The sequence below is a fragment of the Lonchura striata genome, chromosome 2 (assembly GCF_050655825.1).
Source record: "Lonchura striata isolate lonStrDom1 chromosome 2, ASM5065582v1, whole genome shotgun sequence".
In the NCBI taxonomy this organism is placed as follows: domain Eukaryota; kingdom Metazoa; phylum Chordata; class Aves; order Passeriformes; family Estrildidae; genus Lonchura; species Lonchura striata.
In genome coordinates this window covers 132,815,850-132,835,789 of record NC_140704.1, presented here as the reverse complement: position 1 = coordinate 132,835,789, position 19,940 = coordinate 132,815,850, and the positions used below count along the sequence as shown (strand labels likewise).

The 19,940-nt window shown below is 37.7% G+C and overlaps 1 protein-coding gene across 4 annotated transcripts in view; it reads left to right on the top strand.

Moving 5' to 3' along the window:
• Window positions 1–19,940, top strand: part of TRIQK (triple QxxK/R motif containing) — a 138,978-nt gene that overhangs the window by 259 nt on the left and 118,779 nt on the right. Inside the window, exons 1-2 of one of the 4 annotated variants that reach the window (XM_077782922.2) lie at window positions 23–762; window positions 18,017–18,097. In XM_077782922.2, the coding sequence (XP_077639048.1) occupies window positions 18,037–18,097 (61 nt within the window). In that variant the 5' untranslated portion in view covers window positions 23–762; window positions 18,017–18,036. Of the gene's footprint in view, window positions 1–22; window positions 18,098–19,940 lie in introns of those variants that run through there. The other 3 variants (XM_085572327.1, XM_021543200.2, XR_014952995.1) reach the window with 3 other exon arrangements.

Sequence of the window (19,940 nt, the reverse complement as noted above, 5' to 3'; positions counted from 1 at the left end):
CGCTGACCGCCGCGGGCCCGCCCTGCCATTGGCCAGTGGGACGCGCGCGGCCCCGCGATTGGCCGGGCGCGCTGTCAATCAGGGCGGCCCCGCCCCCGGAGCGCGTGCTGGAGGGGCTGGGGTGGGAGCGGGTCGGCTGGGCTGCCGCCATTTTGGGCGGGGGCGGGAATGGTTGCAGTCCTGTGTTGACCTGTGGTCGCGTTTGGTGTTCGTTTCACCGTACCGGGACCCCTCGACTACCAGGGCTGCTTTTCCGTGCTTGATGAAGTACGACTCTGACTAGGCAACCAAGTTGGAGGGAAACAAACCCCTCACCGAGGTGTCCTCGGCGGGGCTGTGTTCGAGGCCCGGGCACTCCAGCTGGGCCGAACTGGCCGAAGCTTGTGATGCCGCCATGGCTTTTCCTTGGTGCTCACGGTTTTCATTCGTTGGCACGACCGCTTACATGCTGCCGGCCCGTGTGGTGTGGTTGGGGGTGTGTGTGCGACTCTGTCTTGTGTGGGGTTTTAGGGTGTCTGGAGCTGACAATCTGTGCTGTGTGTGCTGACCCCCCACGTGCAGTGAGACCAGGCCGTGTGGTGCTGCTGGTTGTGTTCGGCCGGCTGTGGGTGTGCAGTAAATCTGATCTGTGTGTTGAGCTGGCTATGTTTGCCTTGCAGGCGTGATGTGTTCCGGGTACATTGGACTTCTTTGTGTTCTCTGCAGAGTGCTCTGGTCGTGCCTTGTGCTCAGAAAATACTGGACAGAAATGTGTGAGAATATGTGAGCTGCAAAAACTTCTAAATGTGAAGTGTTGGCAGGGGATTCTCTGCCATGCTGTTTGTGTGGTTCTCAAGCTGCTCCACCTTCCATCAGCCCACACATGGTTACATGGACAGATCTCAGTAGTATCAGAGACTCCCTCTGAAAGAGCTTCTGGTGTAATTGAGCTGTATATGCAGCACACACCTTCACACTCAGTAATTCAATTGCATGTCATAGGTTTTGAGTTCCTTCCTGTTGGGGCCCAGACTTATTCCCAAAGAGCTAATCAGAATGGAAGAGTACTTGCTATTAAAGATACATTTCTATAGTGGAAAACTGTATAAACTTATGTTTAAGAGATACACTAAATTCTACAAATGCAGGGAAGATTGAATAGTTTCTTAAGTACTGCAGTTTGGCATATCATCCTTGGCTGAATCACTTCACTCTTCGGTACAAAATTGGGCTGGGGACAGCCCATTGTTCAGAAAATAACTTGTCTGCTTTCCTAAAGAAAACTTTGGCCACATTTTTTGTTGACATGATTGTCTTTCATAATACAGTTTATCCTCTAGGACTTCTTTTCTGTCATTATGAAAGTTGGAAAGTTGTAAGTCTACTTCATCTATTTCAGTCTGCTAGCTGGAATAGGTGGGCACAAGTAGATGATCTCAAAAGGTCCATCAACAATCTTGGGAATTCTTTGAATTTAATTTATGTAGTCATGAAGAGATTACCACAATGTTCTTCAACTAACTTTTTATTGTGCTTAAAATAGTATTTTGTATCTGCTAAAACAATACAGAAAATACTTCTTCAGTGCAAATGTGGGAGCTCTTCATACATCTAGGTTTTGAAAGGTTACTTCAAATCAGATTACTGAGGCAGAGATGCCTTTCAACAATGGTGAAATTCCTTATCTATTTAGCTTTAAATCTTACACTGAGTTTTGTACAAAGACACGTGTGGCTTTTAAAGTCACATAAACAGGACTATGCCTTCCATTTCAGATACAAGCAACTGAGTTCCAGAGTTTGTTACTGCATCACATTGAATGACAATGATTTTTCCATACGTCGTTCCTTAAGAACATACTTTAGTGAAAGGTAATATGCAAGGGGATACATAATTCATAAAATCAGGAGTAAAGGCAGTTTACTGGTTTTTGCTTGGTTAACTGTGGGGTTTTTTCCATTAATTTGAACTATGCAGAGTAAATTTATATGCACCGAAAAATGCTACACTCACTTCCACCTGTTCTGGACTTCATAGTTCTTGCTGTTAGACTCTGCAGCCTCTTCAGATTAGGAAGCTGATTTGTGTGACAGTTTGAAAATATTCTGCCTCACTATTGGTCAAAAATACAGAATGAAGTTTAGTCATGTAAGCTAATATATTAACCTCTGGTACTGCTCAGAGTATCTTTAGGATATATTTAAATCAAATATTTCAGCCAAATAGCTGAAATAGCCAAATAGCAGCCTAGTCTAAAAGGCATCTGAAGCTCAGTGTACTTTATGGCAGTAGCTCCAGAGAACAGCCAGTTTCAGTAGACCCTATGTAGGAAACAAGACAAGAGATGGATTATATCTTTGGATTATGTTTTTGCAGTGCAGCAAAGATACTGTCCTTGCATTTTTCTGTGAAATTTGTTTCTTGAGACCATGAATTAGTTTTGGTTAGATAATTTAAAATACTTTTCAAAACTAATTGATACGATGAAGACTAGTCACTGTTAATTTCAGTTAGAACTTTAGAGTTTCTGTGAGATTTTTATCATGACTAGGAAGTTGTTGGTTTTTTTTCCTTTGGGATATTTCCATATTAAATCTAAATTTGCATTAAGCAAGGCAAGCTGTGAATTATAGGAGAGGATAGGAGTTGGGCTAATGTTACAAAATTGGGTTGTCTGTTAAAAAGCCGAAACTGGTTTAATATCATTGTGGGGAGCCGAGTTACTCCGTTAAGTACTTGTGAAGAAAAAGTGAGTTATTATGTTTACATGTTATGAGATATGTGATGAGAATGCAACATAGATGATTGTAAGATATAGACAAAGAAGGCAGTCATTTCCATTTGCAGAAGTCTCCCCCAGTCCTCCAACTCTCATACAGTACTACTCTTGTAATGCAGTTACTCCTGGGAAACAGGAGTGTGAAAGTCAATGTTTTCTGACCCAAACTCTGCCTTAAGTTTTTCTGCTGTTGTGGATTTTTTCATTTACTTGCAGGTTTACTTTGCTTGAGGAAAATATGTGAAGAGATTTACAGAATAAATACTAGCTGATCGTTTTTCAAAATAAAAAATGAAGTGCTTTTCAGTGAATGGCTATCCTCATTCCAAGTGAAGTCTGCAATGATTAAATATTAAAATGATCCATGGTTAAAATTAATATTAAAAATTTTTAGGAGATTATTACAAAGATTAACATTTTTAATGTTTTAATAGTCCCACAGTTGATCAATCATAGGCACAGTGAAACTGCTTTTAGTTAACTAACCTGATGATCCTATATATCACGGCAGTATTATGTACAACATAAACCTTGTGGAGGAGATGGGAGAGGAGATGAAGAAAGAGTGTCTTATAGCTCTGTAATAATCAGGTTTATTCTTGAAGTATTTTTTGACACACAGAATAAGCAGGTAACGGGTTTTTTTGTTCTTTTGAAAAGAAAATATGAAGGAAAGATAGTTCCAGAAAAAATGTGGTGTTTGCTGTAGAGGAAGGAGCTGTTGCATGTAATGACAAACATATATGGTCACTGGTATGGCTGTGAAAGAATAAGAAGTTCTTGAACATACATTTTTAAATAGAACTTGCATTAATGCAGCTTTAATGGTGCAGAATTATCTGCAACAGCCTATGATTCCTGATACATTTTTATTCTTTAGAATTATGTTTGAAGGTCATGGGAAAATGTCATGGAATCCCAGGTGCTTTTATATCACTAGCTGTGCACAGATACCCCTGTAATCAGTGAGCTGAGTAAATACTTGAGGCATTCCTGACAGGACAGTGCTTATTCCTTTGTTTCTCCTTTGTTTCGTGTTTTTTTAGCCACAGGGCAAAAATCATCATTAGTGATTTTTTAAGTTTGATTCTGCCTTCCTAACACACACTGCAGTGATATAGTGGAACTTTGCACAATATAGTTTATTGTGTCCTGAGGTATTGTGCAGTTTTAAATATAATACATACATCATCAAAATATTGTTCATTCATGTGTTGTGATTGTTCTTGTCATCATCCTTCACTCAGTATGTTTTACAATCAAAAACGGGGCAGAATTGGGAGGAAAGGCTGATGAATTAGCCAATGTAAACCCAGAAGGGTTTGTAAAGAAGAATTGAAGATGAGAAAGGAAGGGTGCAATAGAAATCCAGGGCTAGATGCTGAAGTGTTAAAATAAATAAATCAGGAAAGACTGTTCTGACAGCAGAAACTTACGGTGGAGAAGTCACAGTAGAAAGGACAAGTGTGAGAGGGGAAAAGAACAAATGATGGAAGTAGGTTAGTGCTGGGAATAATAGTTGGAAAGTTAAAATCCAGAGGACAAGCTGAAGCACACCATTTTCTACACAAATTTGTTGTTACTTATTAATGCTGTTACTTCTAGTTTTAGGTAAGACAACAAAAATGGGGTTGCATTGTCTGTAGTTGTTTGCCTCTAGCCAGAAAGCTAAATTAATTATCATGTATTTCTACTGAAATAAGTAGTGAAACAATGTAATAACCTTTTCATGTCATGAACTGTTTTTTATACTGGGGAAACAGATTGGGTTGAAAATGTAGTAGGTTTCAAAGTCTCAATTGTCTTCTCCCTGGCTGTGCTGTGTGATGTAAATGAAGAAAAGGTTAAGTTTACCCATGATAATTCCCTCTCACATTTACATTATCAATCAGCCTGTGTAGCTTTTTATGCTTTTATCTATTGTGTTTTCATTGTAAACTTTACATATGAAGTTCTCAATTCTACAAACTCTTATGCTGAAATTTATTCACAAATAGCTCTGACAGATGTACTTTAGAAGCCTTAAATGTTGTAGTTTAAGATGGTGCCAGCTGGTTGCTTCTCCCAACCCCTCAGACTGCATTCTGTATGAGGAGCTGGCAATACCTGCACCGCAGTTCAGTTCCCTCACCTGAGCTCACATTCCTTTTAGGGTGCTGTGTGCTGATGTGGAGGCTGGGAATCAGATCCTGGGTCCTGGGCACAGAACATCCCTGTTTTTGTTGCCTTTCTTACAGCCTCCTAAACAGTGGCAAGAGATTAAGCACCTGGGTCAGCAACATCTTAAGGCCTCTCAGACACCCAGAGCCTGTTGATGAGACTCTTCTGTAGTTTTAAGTTGAATATATTCAAAACGTTTTTTTTTTTTTTTTAATTAATTACCTATATTTTCAGTTTGTAACTGCATCAAGTCAGTGTGGAGGACAATTCCAAGCTTGGCTTTACCATATCACCATCTCTTCTTAAACTCTGACTTTTGGCTGCTTTTAAAAGTGATCATGCCTAAAAGCTTATATTAAAAACCATAGATCTTTCTTTCATGTAATATGTATGCTATAGAAATTGTTCAGTGGGTGATGTGTTGCTCTCATTGTGTGAGGAGCTGGTTACACCGCCTCCAATTAAGATTGCATCACTTACTTTACTGCTAGACTAGTATTACTTGCACTCTTGCCAAAAGGAAATCGTTAACCTGAAGCAGTGGATTACTTGTTTTGTTTTAGTGTCTTGGCTGTCAAACTGAAAGCACACTATTTATATAGCTAACATTTAAATTTGGTTAGGTCCTTGATTTACTGTTACTCAACTAAAATTAATTTTAAAATTAGAACTGTACAGTAACAGTAAAATGGATAAAGAGCTGCTGAGCTGCCAGCACTCAGATGTAATGGGTGGGAGGCCACTGGCGATGGTTCAGAGCATGTGGGGACTTGTCCCAACATTTGCATCAGGTGTGATGTGCTTGTCCTTTTGGTCAGTTGTGTGTAAGCATGCAGGCATAGTGGCAAAGGATGAATATTTCAGTGATCCTTGGACTGATGGAAGAAAGGATGAAGTTTAAAGCACAGTTGAGATCATGGTAACATGGGTCTGTTAGAATGTAGTTCGTGTGCATGTGCCGAGGAACGAGGAACACTGGATGTGTGTGCAGAATGGCAAATTTTTATCTCCTAGAGGTGTGGCTAAGGGAGGACTTGGTTTATGAAGAAGTTCCTGTAGATAAAGAGGATTCAAGTGCAGGGCAGTGTCAAGAGGGGCTGGTGCTGCCTAGGAGAGGTAGAAGTATGGTTTGAATAATAAGACCAGTGCAGGAACGTTAGATCTAGTTTTGATGGAAAAAATGTCCTGAAAAATTTGAAGGCATGATGAAGGTCCTGAACAGACTTAGTTCTGTTTGTAGAACTGCCCATGGGAGATGGGTTTGAGATTGGGTTCACGCTTGCTGTGGTGTTTCTGACCACACATCTGCCTTTACCTCAGCCAGCTCTGTTAGCTGTCCCCTCCTGCCTGTTTGCTGCAGAGGCCCTCCTGCATACGTACTCTTTAGTGTCCTAGGCAAGGCTATGCTGAATCTATTTGAATTTGTAATTTCTTCCCTTTGCAGAGGGCATGCAAAGCATTGTTTCTGTTTTGTTGTATATATATATGCAGCATAAAAAGCTTTCAATAATATGTTTTTTCAACAAATTTGAGTATTATTTTAACTGGGCTGCTAAGAATTGCAGGAACAAATAGTTTAATGTTTTGGGTTTCTTTAATTCTGAAATCATGAAGTGGTAAAAACAAGGGTGGATGTTGCTTTCCTTGGAATTTTTTTACATGCTATTTAATTTATGAGTGAATCTTCTTGCAATATGGAGTGAAAAGGTTAATAAAGCATTGTTAGATTGGTGCTTACTTTTTATTCTGAAAGATAGGATAGTTTGAAAGCCTGGTTTATTTTGGTGTCTTTCTGTGTATACAATGCTAGAGACCAGCAGGCTAAACAGGAAGGGTGCTCTGGAAAAAAATAGAAACAAAACCTATTGAAAAAACTTTAAACTATTTGCATTTTAAGTACACCAGTGGGGTTAAATAATACTAATAACTTCTGTTAGAGTAACAGATCATAATAATTTAAAACTAAAGTTCCCAGCACACTTGCTAATATCTTTTATGGCTTCATTAAAATACATCTGAAATAATTTACAGAGCAAAGCTTCTGGGTGAATTCTTCCAGTTCTGCATGGGAAGAGTGCCTGTTTATCTTTGTGCATGTTTATATAGACCCATGGAAATTATGATGTAAATGTGGATACTGTACTAAAACATGGCCATATATGCAGAGTAAGGAATTCAGAGCATTTGTCTTCTGTCATTTATTGCACACAAGTAATGTATATTGTATAGGCTTGGTTCAATTCTGTATCCTGACCATAGAAGGGCAGTATAGAATATGTACTCTGCCTTGAGGGGACCTTGAAGGGGAGGGAATAACGTGTGTAGGTGAAAGCCCAGGGTGATGACTCTCTCACCAAACTTGTCTCTTGTCTGGTTTTGAGCCTTCACACATTTATGCACATTGTTGGAAATAGTGAAGAGCTGGAAGGGTGTTTCCCTTGTACTATACCATTTCACATTTTTATTTACTCACCTTATTAAAATAAATAGATAGGTCAGTTTGGAAACAACTGGGACAGCTGTAAAGCTGAGTGCATGGGATAAAGTCTTCTGAAGTTAAAAGAGGAGGCAACTTAGCTTCATTTTCAGAGTTGACCCAGCTCTCCTTAAACTTTTAAACTTAATTACAGAGCTGTACAGCTGTTGATACAGTAGTGACCAGACTGGACAATTGTAGCAGGAAGAGAACAGAGCTCCAGTTTCTTGTGATGTTGGTGTTTTCTTAAGGAAACCAATCTGAACTCATTTTACTATATGCTCTAGAAGGTTTTCATTGTGGTATGTAATCTACGAGGTTAGATTTCAGGCAGTGCAATTGCCTTCTAATAAAACTTTATGGCAGAAGCGCACACTTTGTGCTTCAACTCTAGCAAGGGCATATGCAAACCCCTTGTCCTGGTTTGTCACCCAAGGACACCCCTAATGCTTAGAGGGATGCACACAAGAAATTTGAGCAAATGGAGTGGACTGTCATCTGCCGTTTTATCTCAGGCTAGGTTCCATAAGAAATACTCACTAACTGCTTTTCAAATGATGTGTATTAGCAGTCTTACAACTATTATGTTTGTAACTGGTTTATGGTATAGAAATCTCTCATCAGAGGTATCTTAGGCCAGAAAAGGCCAACCTTTAACACATTAGAATTCAGGATCTTAAAAAAATGTGCCATCTTCTAAAGCAGCTGCCCATAAAAAAGTGTTCAATTTCACTACTATTTTTATGGTAAATAAAATTTCACTCATACTGAATGACTCAAAACACAAGGAATACTTTTTAAAAATGTTTTTGTCTCAGTGTCATTCTTTCTTTTGGCATTCTTCTGGACAGTGAACCCTGAAACAAAATCTCTTCCTTATGACACACACCTGCATGCTGTTCAGGAGCAGAGGGAAGAGATGGGTATGTTGTCTCCTACCACCCTGTTCCCATTAATGGGAAGAGTTGTGAAAAAAGCCCAAACAGGCATTTGCACAAATGGTTTCATCAGCTGTTCACGTGGCATTCTGTTTCAACTGGTAGTTTTCTGCTGGTTGATGATTTTTCTTTTTGCTGCCCTTCTTCCCAGCTGCAGTCCACAATTTTTTTCTGCCTTAAAATGAGGCAAGGAAAGAGTTTTACCAGATTTTCTGATGATTATCAAAGCGTATTTTTTCATTTGGTGCATATAAAGGTTTTAGCCTGATTTTGATCCATTAATTTAATTCAATCTTTGTTCAAGGTTCAGATTGTAGATAGATATAAATGATCTTACACTCCCCTTTTTGCCCAAATACAACATAAAGCTCCCAAAGAGATGGTATCATGTATGCTATTATTTTATTCTTAAAAATCATTGCCTTTAATGGGATCTTTAGGTAGTTTTCAGGAGAGCCAAGTCTTGAGCAATTTAGATAAAAACTGCAGAGTGTGCTTGGCCTATTGTTTTGAATGACTTTGGAAACTACTGAGTTGATGTTATTTATGCCATATTAAACTTCTCACCCAGTTATGACCTAATCCTTCAAAACCAAGTAGGACTTGGTTTTGAAAATGCTACTGTTAACATCTATGGGTCTGTGTTCACTAAGGCTGACTATTAAGGTCATTATTAAGTGTTGTAGGGCCAAATTTCACATTTTTTCTGTTAACACTTAAGTTAGCTACTGTTATCTACTGTTTTTAATCTCAATTTTATATAAAGAAAGTAAAAAAACCGATATATTGTGTTAAGGCTGCTTAAATGCATGCCAGCTTTATGTTCTGAGCTTCGTGGGGAAGATCTGCATCTGGATGCAGTCCTATGCCATGTGTTGCAGGAAGACCCTCCTTAATCAGGGATGTTGGACCAGATGACCCACTGTGGTGTCTTCTAACCTGACCAATTCTGTGATTGCTCTGTCTTTAATTAGCTTTTGAATAATGGAGGAAAACATAAATACAAAACCCACCAAATTAAAACTCCTTATACTTCATGTTTCTTTTGCCTAGTGACTAGACTAGATGTTTTTTTTTTAAAGCTGAATTGCTTTCCTGAATGCTTAATACAGCATGTGAAACAAAATAATGGCATAAGACTATTTTTCTCCATTCATATATCAGACTTTTTAATACTTATTATGCTGCAGTAGCTTCAGAGAAAGGAAAAAAAATGTGCATTTGTTCTGAATGCTGGATGGAGAGATTACCTGAAGCAGTGGGCTTGAACAAGTTCTCCTAGGGTTCTTCTGACCAGTGCTTTTTGGGTCTAGAGGGCGCTTACTATGATGGCTGATGAAAGAGGCAAAGGATAGGTCTTTCTTTGGCGATCCAAAAGCTATTTATTGCTTTGTAGGGGGTCCAGGGACAAAGATGAACTTGGACTGAGGGCACAGGGTTTTATATGGAGAAAAAGGGGTAGATCTGAGGGTCAAGGACCAATGGGAAGGAGAAAGTGGTGCAGAGCTGGGGCAGCCAAGCAGGGGAGCCAGTAGGTAACAGGGATGGAACACTGGAGCAAACTGGGACCCATGGGGACTGGGAGAAGGGGACAACATTCTAGGGAATATACAGATAAGGTGAATGAGGGCTGAGCTGGGGTGGAACACACCGACACAAGACACGGTACAAACTGATAGAACTTGAGAGGTTAACACATGCCGGCAAAGGTCCATGGGAGGGGGACACTTCTGACCCTAATCTTAGAGGGGTGTTCCTCCTTGCCTGCTTCGGCCTCTCCAGGGCTGAGGCTTTATAGTGGTAGCCTTTGGGCCTCCACAATTATCCTTTAAGTCCTTTTGTACACCAGGTTTAGTAATGGAACTAATAATTTAGTTTTGCTGAAGTGTTACGATTAGGTTTATGCGGACTGAAGTATTATTTGCTGCTGTCATTTGTAGAGTGCTTTCAACTTTTGCAAGCTTGCTCAGGGTAAGAAGGGAAGCAATCATTAGGCCACAAACATGATGACCAGTTGTGGCAATTACTATGACTAGACGTTGTGTGATGGGACATTGTGTGATACTACAGTGAAATATGTTACAGAAGGGCACCTTTGCCTGCCTCTCAGCTTTGTGCCTGCATGATGTATTTGTGACAGTTTTCTCTTCTGGTTTTAAATTATTAAGATAATTGTATTTGCCGAGAGTTGGGTTTCTGCTTGAATGATAAGCATATTCAAGGAAAGTGGATATCAATGTTAGAATTAATTGAAAAAAATTAAGTGGAGACTTAACCTCACATACTTTAAAAAGTTTCAGTTCTTTATAAACAGTGTGAGAGCATAAAAAAAAAAGGAAAAATTACAGCAGTTTCAAACTGTCTTGTTTTGATATATTACTTTAAAAATATATTTCAGCTTTTAAATAATTTACTCTGAAATCTTTTGGTTTTAGAAGTCTTAAGGCAAGTGAAAAGAAAGTCACCATAGAAATAAGAGCATGATGAATATGAAATCGCTGCCTGTTTCCATTTTTTTTTTGTGTATTTTTTTTGTAACTTTAAAAGTTACAAGATTTCTTTTCAATAAAGGTCATTGTGCCATTTTGCATATTGAAAACTTTGTGAACCACTGTTCTCTGGATGGTTGAGAACTGTAGTTTAAGATGGATATACTAAAGGGAAGGATAATCCCTAAATACTTCTTCTCACTGGAGGAAGAAATCGGAATTTCACTTCCATCAAAAATGAGCCTAAGCTTAAAAATCTACAAATGAGAAATTAACAAGTGTGTGTAATTGAAGCATTCAGGCTTATAGCAAGGCCATGGCTTGTGGCAGTCCCAGGAAAGAAGTAGTGTTTAGGAAAAAGAGAACTTTTGTCAATTCCCACAACTAAAGTAAATTCAGGGCTTAATTTCTCATTTAAAGAAGGGAAAGAAGTCACTCTTCCCTTGCTGTAACACCTAGGAGGGCAAAACAGTCTCTGAGATTTTGGTGTAAGACTTTGGTAAAACCATATGGGACTCTATTGCATATAAGAATGGTAACTTCGTAACTTCCTGGAAGTGAAGCGCTTAGTCAGACTTAGCTGATTTTGAAATTTAAGGTCTTTGACCTCTAGCTTTATACCTATTATTAAAGTTAGTCCCTACTCTATCAAAGGAGATGAGTGCTGAAGGGATATGTGGCGGGGATCAAAGAGGGAGTAAAATTGCTGGGATTTAACTGAACTGCAAAAATGTCCTCTGCTGACACGTCAATTACTGAGACAGAGCAAATAATTGTTTCTCATTGTTGCTCTTGATTCTACGAACTTTTGACTCTTCAGGCAGAGAGCTGTGCTTCACTCTGTTTTGTGTGGTGGTGGTGACAACCTCCCTACACGTCGTGCCACGGAGGTGTCTGTACAGTGTCACCGTGTGCTCCCATGAAAGCTGTATCCATCCTTGGCAGACCTGCCTCTGGGCAATGGGGTGGTCTGGGTGTCAGTTCTTCTACCCTTTTTAGTTCTGATTTTTTCCATAGTCCCACGTCCTTCCCTCTCTCCCCAAAAATGTTTCAATGTTATTTTGAAGAATGTTATTCTGAAATATGGTGTCAATTATTGTGTAATTTTCCCTTTAGTGGAAATTACTCTTTGTGATGTACTGCATTTTTAACTGTTTGGCAAGACAGAAATGGACGACGTGTATGCTTTTTTCCTTCATGAACTTCTTTAAGAACATTTTCTTCACACATCAGTGCCATCATAGTTTAATAAAAATGAGGGAAAAAATTCCTCTATGAACATTTGGAATTTTAAATTTGTTCAGATGAAGATCTGTCTTCATAGTAAATTGAATATATGTTTCACACGTGCTATAGCTCTACTCATTTCTGAAGTAAGTAGGGAATCTTGTTCTGAAGGTATAACAACCTAATAATGAAAATAAAATGTAAGATGTACAGAATCAGTTAGGAATATTCTTCTGTAAAATTTCCTGGGTTTTTATAGCAAGAATAACACCAATTGCAAAATAAATCTCTTCTGTGTAATTAGTCCTTTTATAAGTGTGTTTTGGCCTACTACATTTTCATCCTGTAGAAGCAGAGACAAACTGTACTCTTCTGGGAATGGAAGGAACCTTTTAACATTTTTAATAGCCTACTTTTGCTTAAGAAAGCAATTTTACATAAATATAAAGTCCTTTAAAAAAAAAACTTATTCAGATTTTGCCACCTTTGAAATGTTCACTCTTTTCCTAGCTGTGAGTACATTTAAGGATAATCTTTTCAACTCTTCAGATGTTTAAAAATATTCAATGTTTAGTAAAATTATGTAGACTCTTCACTAGATGAGCAAATGCAAACATTTGGGTGTAAATAATCCCACCAAATTTTGGGCACTCTGGGGAGATTTAGGAACATAACAAGAAAGCAAGATTGCCAGCAGTGGTTTGGATTCCTAACCATTAAATTTCTTTCTTCACCCATTGCAAAGGGAAAGGGGGTGGAGGTAGCCTTCTGTGTAGCTTTTGTGTCTGAGTTATGTTCCTGAAATCTAGTGGGAGTAATCTGGGTTGTTGATGAAATTAATTTTTCAGAATATATTGCTTTAGGAATTTGAAATATTCATGAGGAAAAGTTCAAAATTTATATGAACTATTACCTGTTTGTTACTTTTGTTAAATAAATGCAGAGCTAATTTAATGCAGTTTGTAGGTACTGTATAGCTAAAAAAACAACAATGCAGAGGGTACTAATTGGAAGTAACAATGTGTGTTTTGTTCCTAGTGCTTACATGAAGCTATGAAACAGCCTGATAGATGTCTGAGTAAAACTTGTAGTTCCTATATAGTTTGAATCTTGGGATGTGGTATGGTGTTTCTTATCCTTGTGTAGAATGTTGAAATTATTTTTAATATCTGTTCTGACTAGAGTTATGGATCCTGTGGTTTTGATTAATTTTCCTAAATTTAATTAAATTTAAATCACCTCTGCTGCTTTCAAGGTTAAATTAAGTAAAGAAGTATTACACTCCTTTTATTAACATAAAAATAAATAAATCCCCAGATAAAGCAGAGATTGATTCTGCAAGAAGCACCATGGGCAGGGGACTCTTTCCTTGGAAATAATAGTCTCATTCTTTTAGAGAGAGTTTCCAGAGAGGAATGGAAGAATACTGTAAGGCTTACCAAAAGAACATGAATGTATTTTGTTTGTAGAAGTTTTTCTTAAGGGAGTAATAGGAGTAAAGATTTTAAAAGTCTTTTTCTCGGCTACAGTATGGTTAAATAATTAATCTGCATTATTTTAGCAATTTTGGCTGCAGGCTGCTTCCACTGCTGTGTAGACAGACCTTAGTTACTGTACTTCAGCAGTACAATAAAAAAAAAAAAAAAAAAAAACCCAACAATTAGAATAACCATCAGCAGCAATTTCCAAAATACCTACATGCAGATGGTTTCCCACTTTAAATGTAGTGCTGCCATTTCTTTGGGATAACTTGATGTTTCCAGATGATCTGATGTACTTCTTGAATTTTACCTGAGGCAGATAAAAGGCTATTTTTGCTCTCTTGTAACTTGTAAATATTTTACTATCCATTAGTTATTATCAACTATGGAGTTAACTGGGATATGACCAGTTAGACCAGTTATCCTTCAGTGATATCAGTAAGTTTTCATAGCATCTTTGAATTATGTTAAAAATGAATCAATTTATGAGTTCAGATGATCAATCTGCATTACGTCCAGCAAAACAAACAAAAACAAAGTTATGTTTAAGGTAGATATCTCTTTGCAATTAAAGATGAGGAACTTGTGCATATGTACAGATGCCAAAGACTTAGTTCAGTAGCTCTACGTTATGTAGTGGTTCTTTTCTGTCCTGGAGTTTTGCTTACTTTTCTCTTGGCTGACTAACTATATTTCAGTTACAAAACCAGTCATTTCATTGATTATTTCTTTCATGTTCCCATTGTTAATATTTAGGCAACCTGCTGGAAGAGTGCAGACATGCTGTCAAATATCACTGCTAAGGAAGTTTGTACACATGCTGATATGCATATCTTTTGGGTGTGCACTGATTTACATTTTATGGCTTATTGTTATTAATAATTTGTATTGCACCAATAATGTACAAAGTGCAATCTCTGTATATATAGATCCTGTTCTTATTTTTATTAGTATTTCTAAAGTCGTTCATAGTAATTTTCTATTTCATTAATGTAATTTCTTCAATTTTTTTTGAACTGGTGTATAAAATGCTATGTATACATCAAGAACAGTGAATTGGGATTTAAATTGTAGCCAGACCTTGAATGTACATTTTGGACTGGTTTTAATCTCACCAAATGTTACTGACAATGGGAGGTTATAATAAGCAATTTATTATGTGTTTTAATTATTATCAGCCACTGCTTAGGAGTAAAAGAGGAGAGGAACAAAGTATTTTTCTGAGTGTGTAACTTTCAAAGGGGATTTACTAGAGGGGAAGCCAAAGCGGGTGAAAAAATAGTGAAGGGTGCCACAAAAACATGTCTTTTAATCTTGTAGTATGTCTGAAGCAGAAATAAATAAAAAATGATCAGGGCCTTGCTTTGTTTTCTTAAAACCATCTTTTATAAAAGCTTGAATGTTGAGGATGGCTCACATTGCCTTCATATTATTTGAAATACTTTTCAAGTATTTTCAGTAGCCAGTAAAAGGAGCAGTGACAAGCTCCTTGACATGTTTTTTAAAATGTTGTGTAGTCATTAAAACTTTAGGGACTTGAAGGCAGCTTGGGATGCATGCAGTATGGCATGCTGCCTGTCCCTTTGGTTTGGCAAAGAAATACAGGAGAAGCCAGATCCTCCATTTGCTGATGTCAGAAGCAGCAAAAGTCAGATACCTGAGTGTAAATTTCTTTTACAGTAAAGATGACCAATTATAGTAGGATGACCACTCCTATTTTAAATTGGGAGGATTCGTTTTTAACTCACAAAGGTTTCAGGCTTTTACTTTATCAATAAATGGTTAGAAAGTTGCATTGAAAACCACTTCCACAGCAAGGTTCATAAATAATAAATATTACTTCTTATTAATCCATATTTTAGTTTAAGTCTAGCTCATGGCAAATTGTCCAATAAGGTGGAATTCTTTGCAAGAGAAGGTGATGAGCCATAGTCCCCAAGGAATTAAATTGTGAAAACAATCTCAGTTTTGAACATGCTAATATAGATCTGTTATTCCCTTTCCACATCTATAACAACACGTTTTAAATTGTGGCTGATCTTCTATGCAAATAGCTGTCTTATTAGACACTGGTCTCTGTGTGCCAGTGTCTCAGTGGGTTGGAACCTTCAAAGCAGTGGAAATGAATGATGATTACTGCATCCCTTTGAAGAACAAAGAGGACTCGGGGTTCTAGATGCGAGAGTCAGTGCCACTGAGCCACACAGGCAAACATGAGTATCTCTGTGGCTTATTTTAAGTCAGGAAATAATCTTTGCCTGTGTTTTCTTCTTCTGTTTTATTGGCATTGCTAAAACTGCAAACATCTTTCACAGCTGATGTTTTGTTATAGACCATTAGTAGACTATGGAACTTGCAAAAGGCAAGTCAAAACAGTGTCTTAACCGTGGCATAAAAAAGCCAAGAACTAGTTTTGTAGAGTAAAAATGTATCTGTTACCTCCTCAATTAGATGAAAGTTCAAGCTGTACTTTTATTTTTCCCTTCTAATTATTATGATGTGAATGTTATGAAATATGACCCAGTCCTGTGAAGTGTAATATAAGGGAAAAAAACGCAACCCAGTGAATTGCAGTTCCCTGCAACCGTGTTTTATATAAAATAGGGAGTATTCTCTGAATTCAAGCAAAATAATGTATGGAAAAATTAGAACACTATAATTGAATTTTCAGTTCAGATTAAAAATTAGTGGCACTCTTCTCTACCTTGCTATTATTCCTGAATACATTTTAAAAAAGGTTGCTGACTTTATTTTATGCCATATAATCCACAAATGAAATTAAGGAGCCTGGATTTGTCACTTGACATTAAATGCTAGTAATTCCTATAGAACAGATAAATATAAAATAATAAACTTTGTGGGTTTAAAATGCACAAATAACTAGTGGGCATTATTCCTGCAGCTATATTTTAAATCATGTTTGAAGCTCTGGAGAAAATAATGGTGTTTGCTTTAAATTTGGTATGCTGGCAGTAGTGTTCAGCAGTGCCATGGCATGCTTTTTGGGTCGTGATTTGGCATACTGGTGCCTTCCAGGGTTTCATTTCCCAGAAAACGTGCCTTGGCAGTGACCAGGGACACTCGCCTTGCTGTAGCACAGCTGGTTATGCCTAACAGAAAAGTACAACTCTTGCAGATAACTCCATGGCCATATGTGCACAATCTGCACATGGTTTGTGGCTACCCAGGATGATTCAGCTGAAGCTTGCCCTTGGCATGGTTCTCACCAGGGCCAGTTGGGAAAAGGCAGGCATTGGCTGCTGTGCATCTTCTGTGCTTGAACAGTAAATCTGACACTTCTTGAAAACGTCAGACCTCTCATGAGTGTGGGTGTTTATGTTGGGACTCTTGTGTTGTAGAGGCAGTTAGATAGTGGGGCTTATCCTCACTGTGGTGAGTAATGTCTTCAGCCCAGCTAAAATGGTTCAATCCCAGTGTTTTGAACAATAAGCATGACTGTAACAGCCACTTACTTTGTAACCAGGGAAAAAGCAGTGAAATGAGTGTGTTTGTAGAAGCTGCCTCTTGAGTTGCAGCCCTGTGAGGGACGAATATAAAACCATAAGGTTTTGCATGTTAAAAGATACATCAGGAATTTGCTAGAGCACTGTTCAGATGATGCTGGTTCAGTTACATGAATGCTGTGGAAGCACCAATATACCAGAAAGAACATCTTTGTATGGATGATTATACAGTTTCTTGTGCAATCCTAATGTCATCTCCTTGAGAGGATGTGTACAACATGACTGTGCAATGCGAGAATCCCATCCAAGAGTCAGGATGGTTGTTACTTAAATGCAATGAAGGTGATTTAAACTATCAATACCATGTCTGAGGGGTGTCAAATGCATACAGCTCTCAGCTTTTGTTCTTGACTTCCAGTTCATTCACAGATATCTAGAGCCCATGGCAGGAACACAGGCGTGTGTGGGGTTGCTGTGTTTCAGGTATCTGCTCATCTGCAGGTGGGTTTCCTGAGCAATTTTACCTGTGGATGCACACAGCCTAGTCCTGCTTCTGACTCCTGTATGTGGTGTAAATGTATTTTCAATAATGGAAACAGTTCACAACACTACATTAATTCCCTGGTTTACTAAAGAAATAAATTATATAGGAATGTAATTGGTAGTACTAAATGCTGAATTACAGTGGTACCAAATCCTGAATTACAGTGAAATCAGTTTAAATCCTTTCTTTTTTCTTTATTTTCATTCAAACTAACAGACATTCTGTAATATTAATAACTCATGCAATGGAGAAAAAGGTATATTTAGAATATATCTAATAGTCTTCAGAATAGTGATGATTAACTCCAGTGTCTCATTGTACTCTGGGAAGGCTTATGTCTTTGTGTATAATCATGTAAATGCTGCTTGTTACCATTTTTATGATGTTATAAGCAATTGATTTTGTTAGTAATTAATTTAGGAATAATGTTGTGGCTTTTGTTTTGGTTTGTTTTTTGTTTTTTTTTCTGATACTGACAGTGATTTTTGGATTGAAAACAATGGGTAGAAAAGATGCCTCTACATCAAGGACTCCTGTTGACCAGTACAGGAAACAAATAGGTAAGAGTTTGAAAGAAAAGTTTGTGTGCTTAAAATAAAAACTTTTTTTTTTCCCAGCAAGGCCCACTAGTGTAGCATTCCTCTTCAAAAACTTCATTTTGTATGTGCTGTTGAGTAAGTAATTCAGCTTTTTAAAGACAGTATTTTGAGTGACTCCAGATAAAGTATATGCTGTGTGTTTGGAAACATTAGGGAAATACTGCAGTGAAATAGCTTCACAATGTTTCTAAACTGTTGGAACTTTCCTGATTTTCCTGTTTGTCTATAATTTCATATATGGACATTTCTAACAGGATACTTTCCTCATTCATAACAATTTTTGATACACTGAATGTTACAAACCTTTGCATTGTATAACTGCATTTATTCTCACACTAATGGATATTTTAAGCATGTTAATTTTTTTCCTTAGGACTTTTTCTGTCTTTAGCTAATACTTATGTAGGTAACACATATGCAAAGTATGTACACACATGTACCTTCACAAAGATACTTACATAGCGTATGCAAATCCCTCTTTCTTTGTTTAAATGCAAAGGTGAGTTATTTTTGAAATCCATATATTAAGATTCTGTCTCTGTATGTTAAATAATATAAAAGAGTCATAGTATTTTGAAAGTTTGTATATAAAGTGAAGTATCTTAATCTGTATTCAGTTATTTTAGTAAATGATGTTGTTTTACAGTTGTTAAGCACACACATCTGTTTAAATATGCAGAAAACAACAAGTGTCTGGGGGAAAAAAAGGTTGTTTACAATGTGTATTGTCAAGGTGAAAGATCTAGGGTTATGTGAACAGTCTTACCAGGTCTTAATTTTTTTAGTGCTGCCTGATTATTTTAATATAACTGTTTTAGTGGTCTTCTCAACTTCTCATTAAGGTTTAAGTAAATGATTATTTTGTATTTTATTTGTTTTAGATAGGTATGGAGTGGTGTATGTTTCCTAATCTTGAGCAGTTTGTGTGGCTGATTTTCTAAGCTCATTCTAGGAGAAACATGGCTGAAAGCTTGTGAGTGCCTTTTTGGACGAGAACAGATACAATAGAAAAATGTTTAAAAATATGAACTATCTGCTTATGGGCTTTTTAGGTTTTGTGTAGAAAACCATGCAAGGAAACTGTTGTCCAGTAGAAGATGACACCACAAATATTTCACCCAAATATGTTTGGTGAAAAATGGGAGCCCTACAGCTTGTTTTTGAGACAACTCTTGCTATGTAACTCGGTACCTGGATAGAGGATGATTGTATCAGCTTTTTGGAATTTTCTCCGCCTGTTTTCATCATGGTCACTTGTTTCCCAACCACTACCTTTAGGGTTTCTTTTTTCTTTTTTTTGATTTTTGTGAACACGTTCAGGTGACCATGGTTGGAGATGTTTCTTGAAATCCTCTACGGGGTGAAAGTGTGGTGATCAGCAGGATTCCCTGGAGAGAACAGGGCAGGTGGAAAGCTTTATTTAAGTAAGATGCTGAAATAATTACCTCCCAGTGTTTCACAGCTTGTGCTGTTTCTTGCACATGCCTACTGTGTGGCACAGTTGAACTTCTCAAAGCTGTGAGATGCTTGGACTAATCAGCTGTGCCTTGGGCTGGGGAGGACACTGTGCTATAGCAAGGTGGTAGGAATATTGGTACTGGTGCTGTTATGTTGCTGACTTGGCAGTTTTGGCCTGGTGTGTTGTCTGGACCATTTGTCACCTTCCCTGTTACACACTGCAGCAATATCCTCCATTAGGTACTGCAAAATATAGGGGAGGAGTTCACAGTCAACCCATTTTCTTTGGATGCAGCCCATTGCTCTTAACGTGGTGAAAGCAAGTGTTAGAATTTATTGTAGGGAT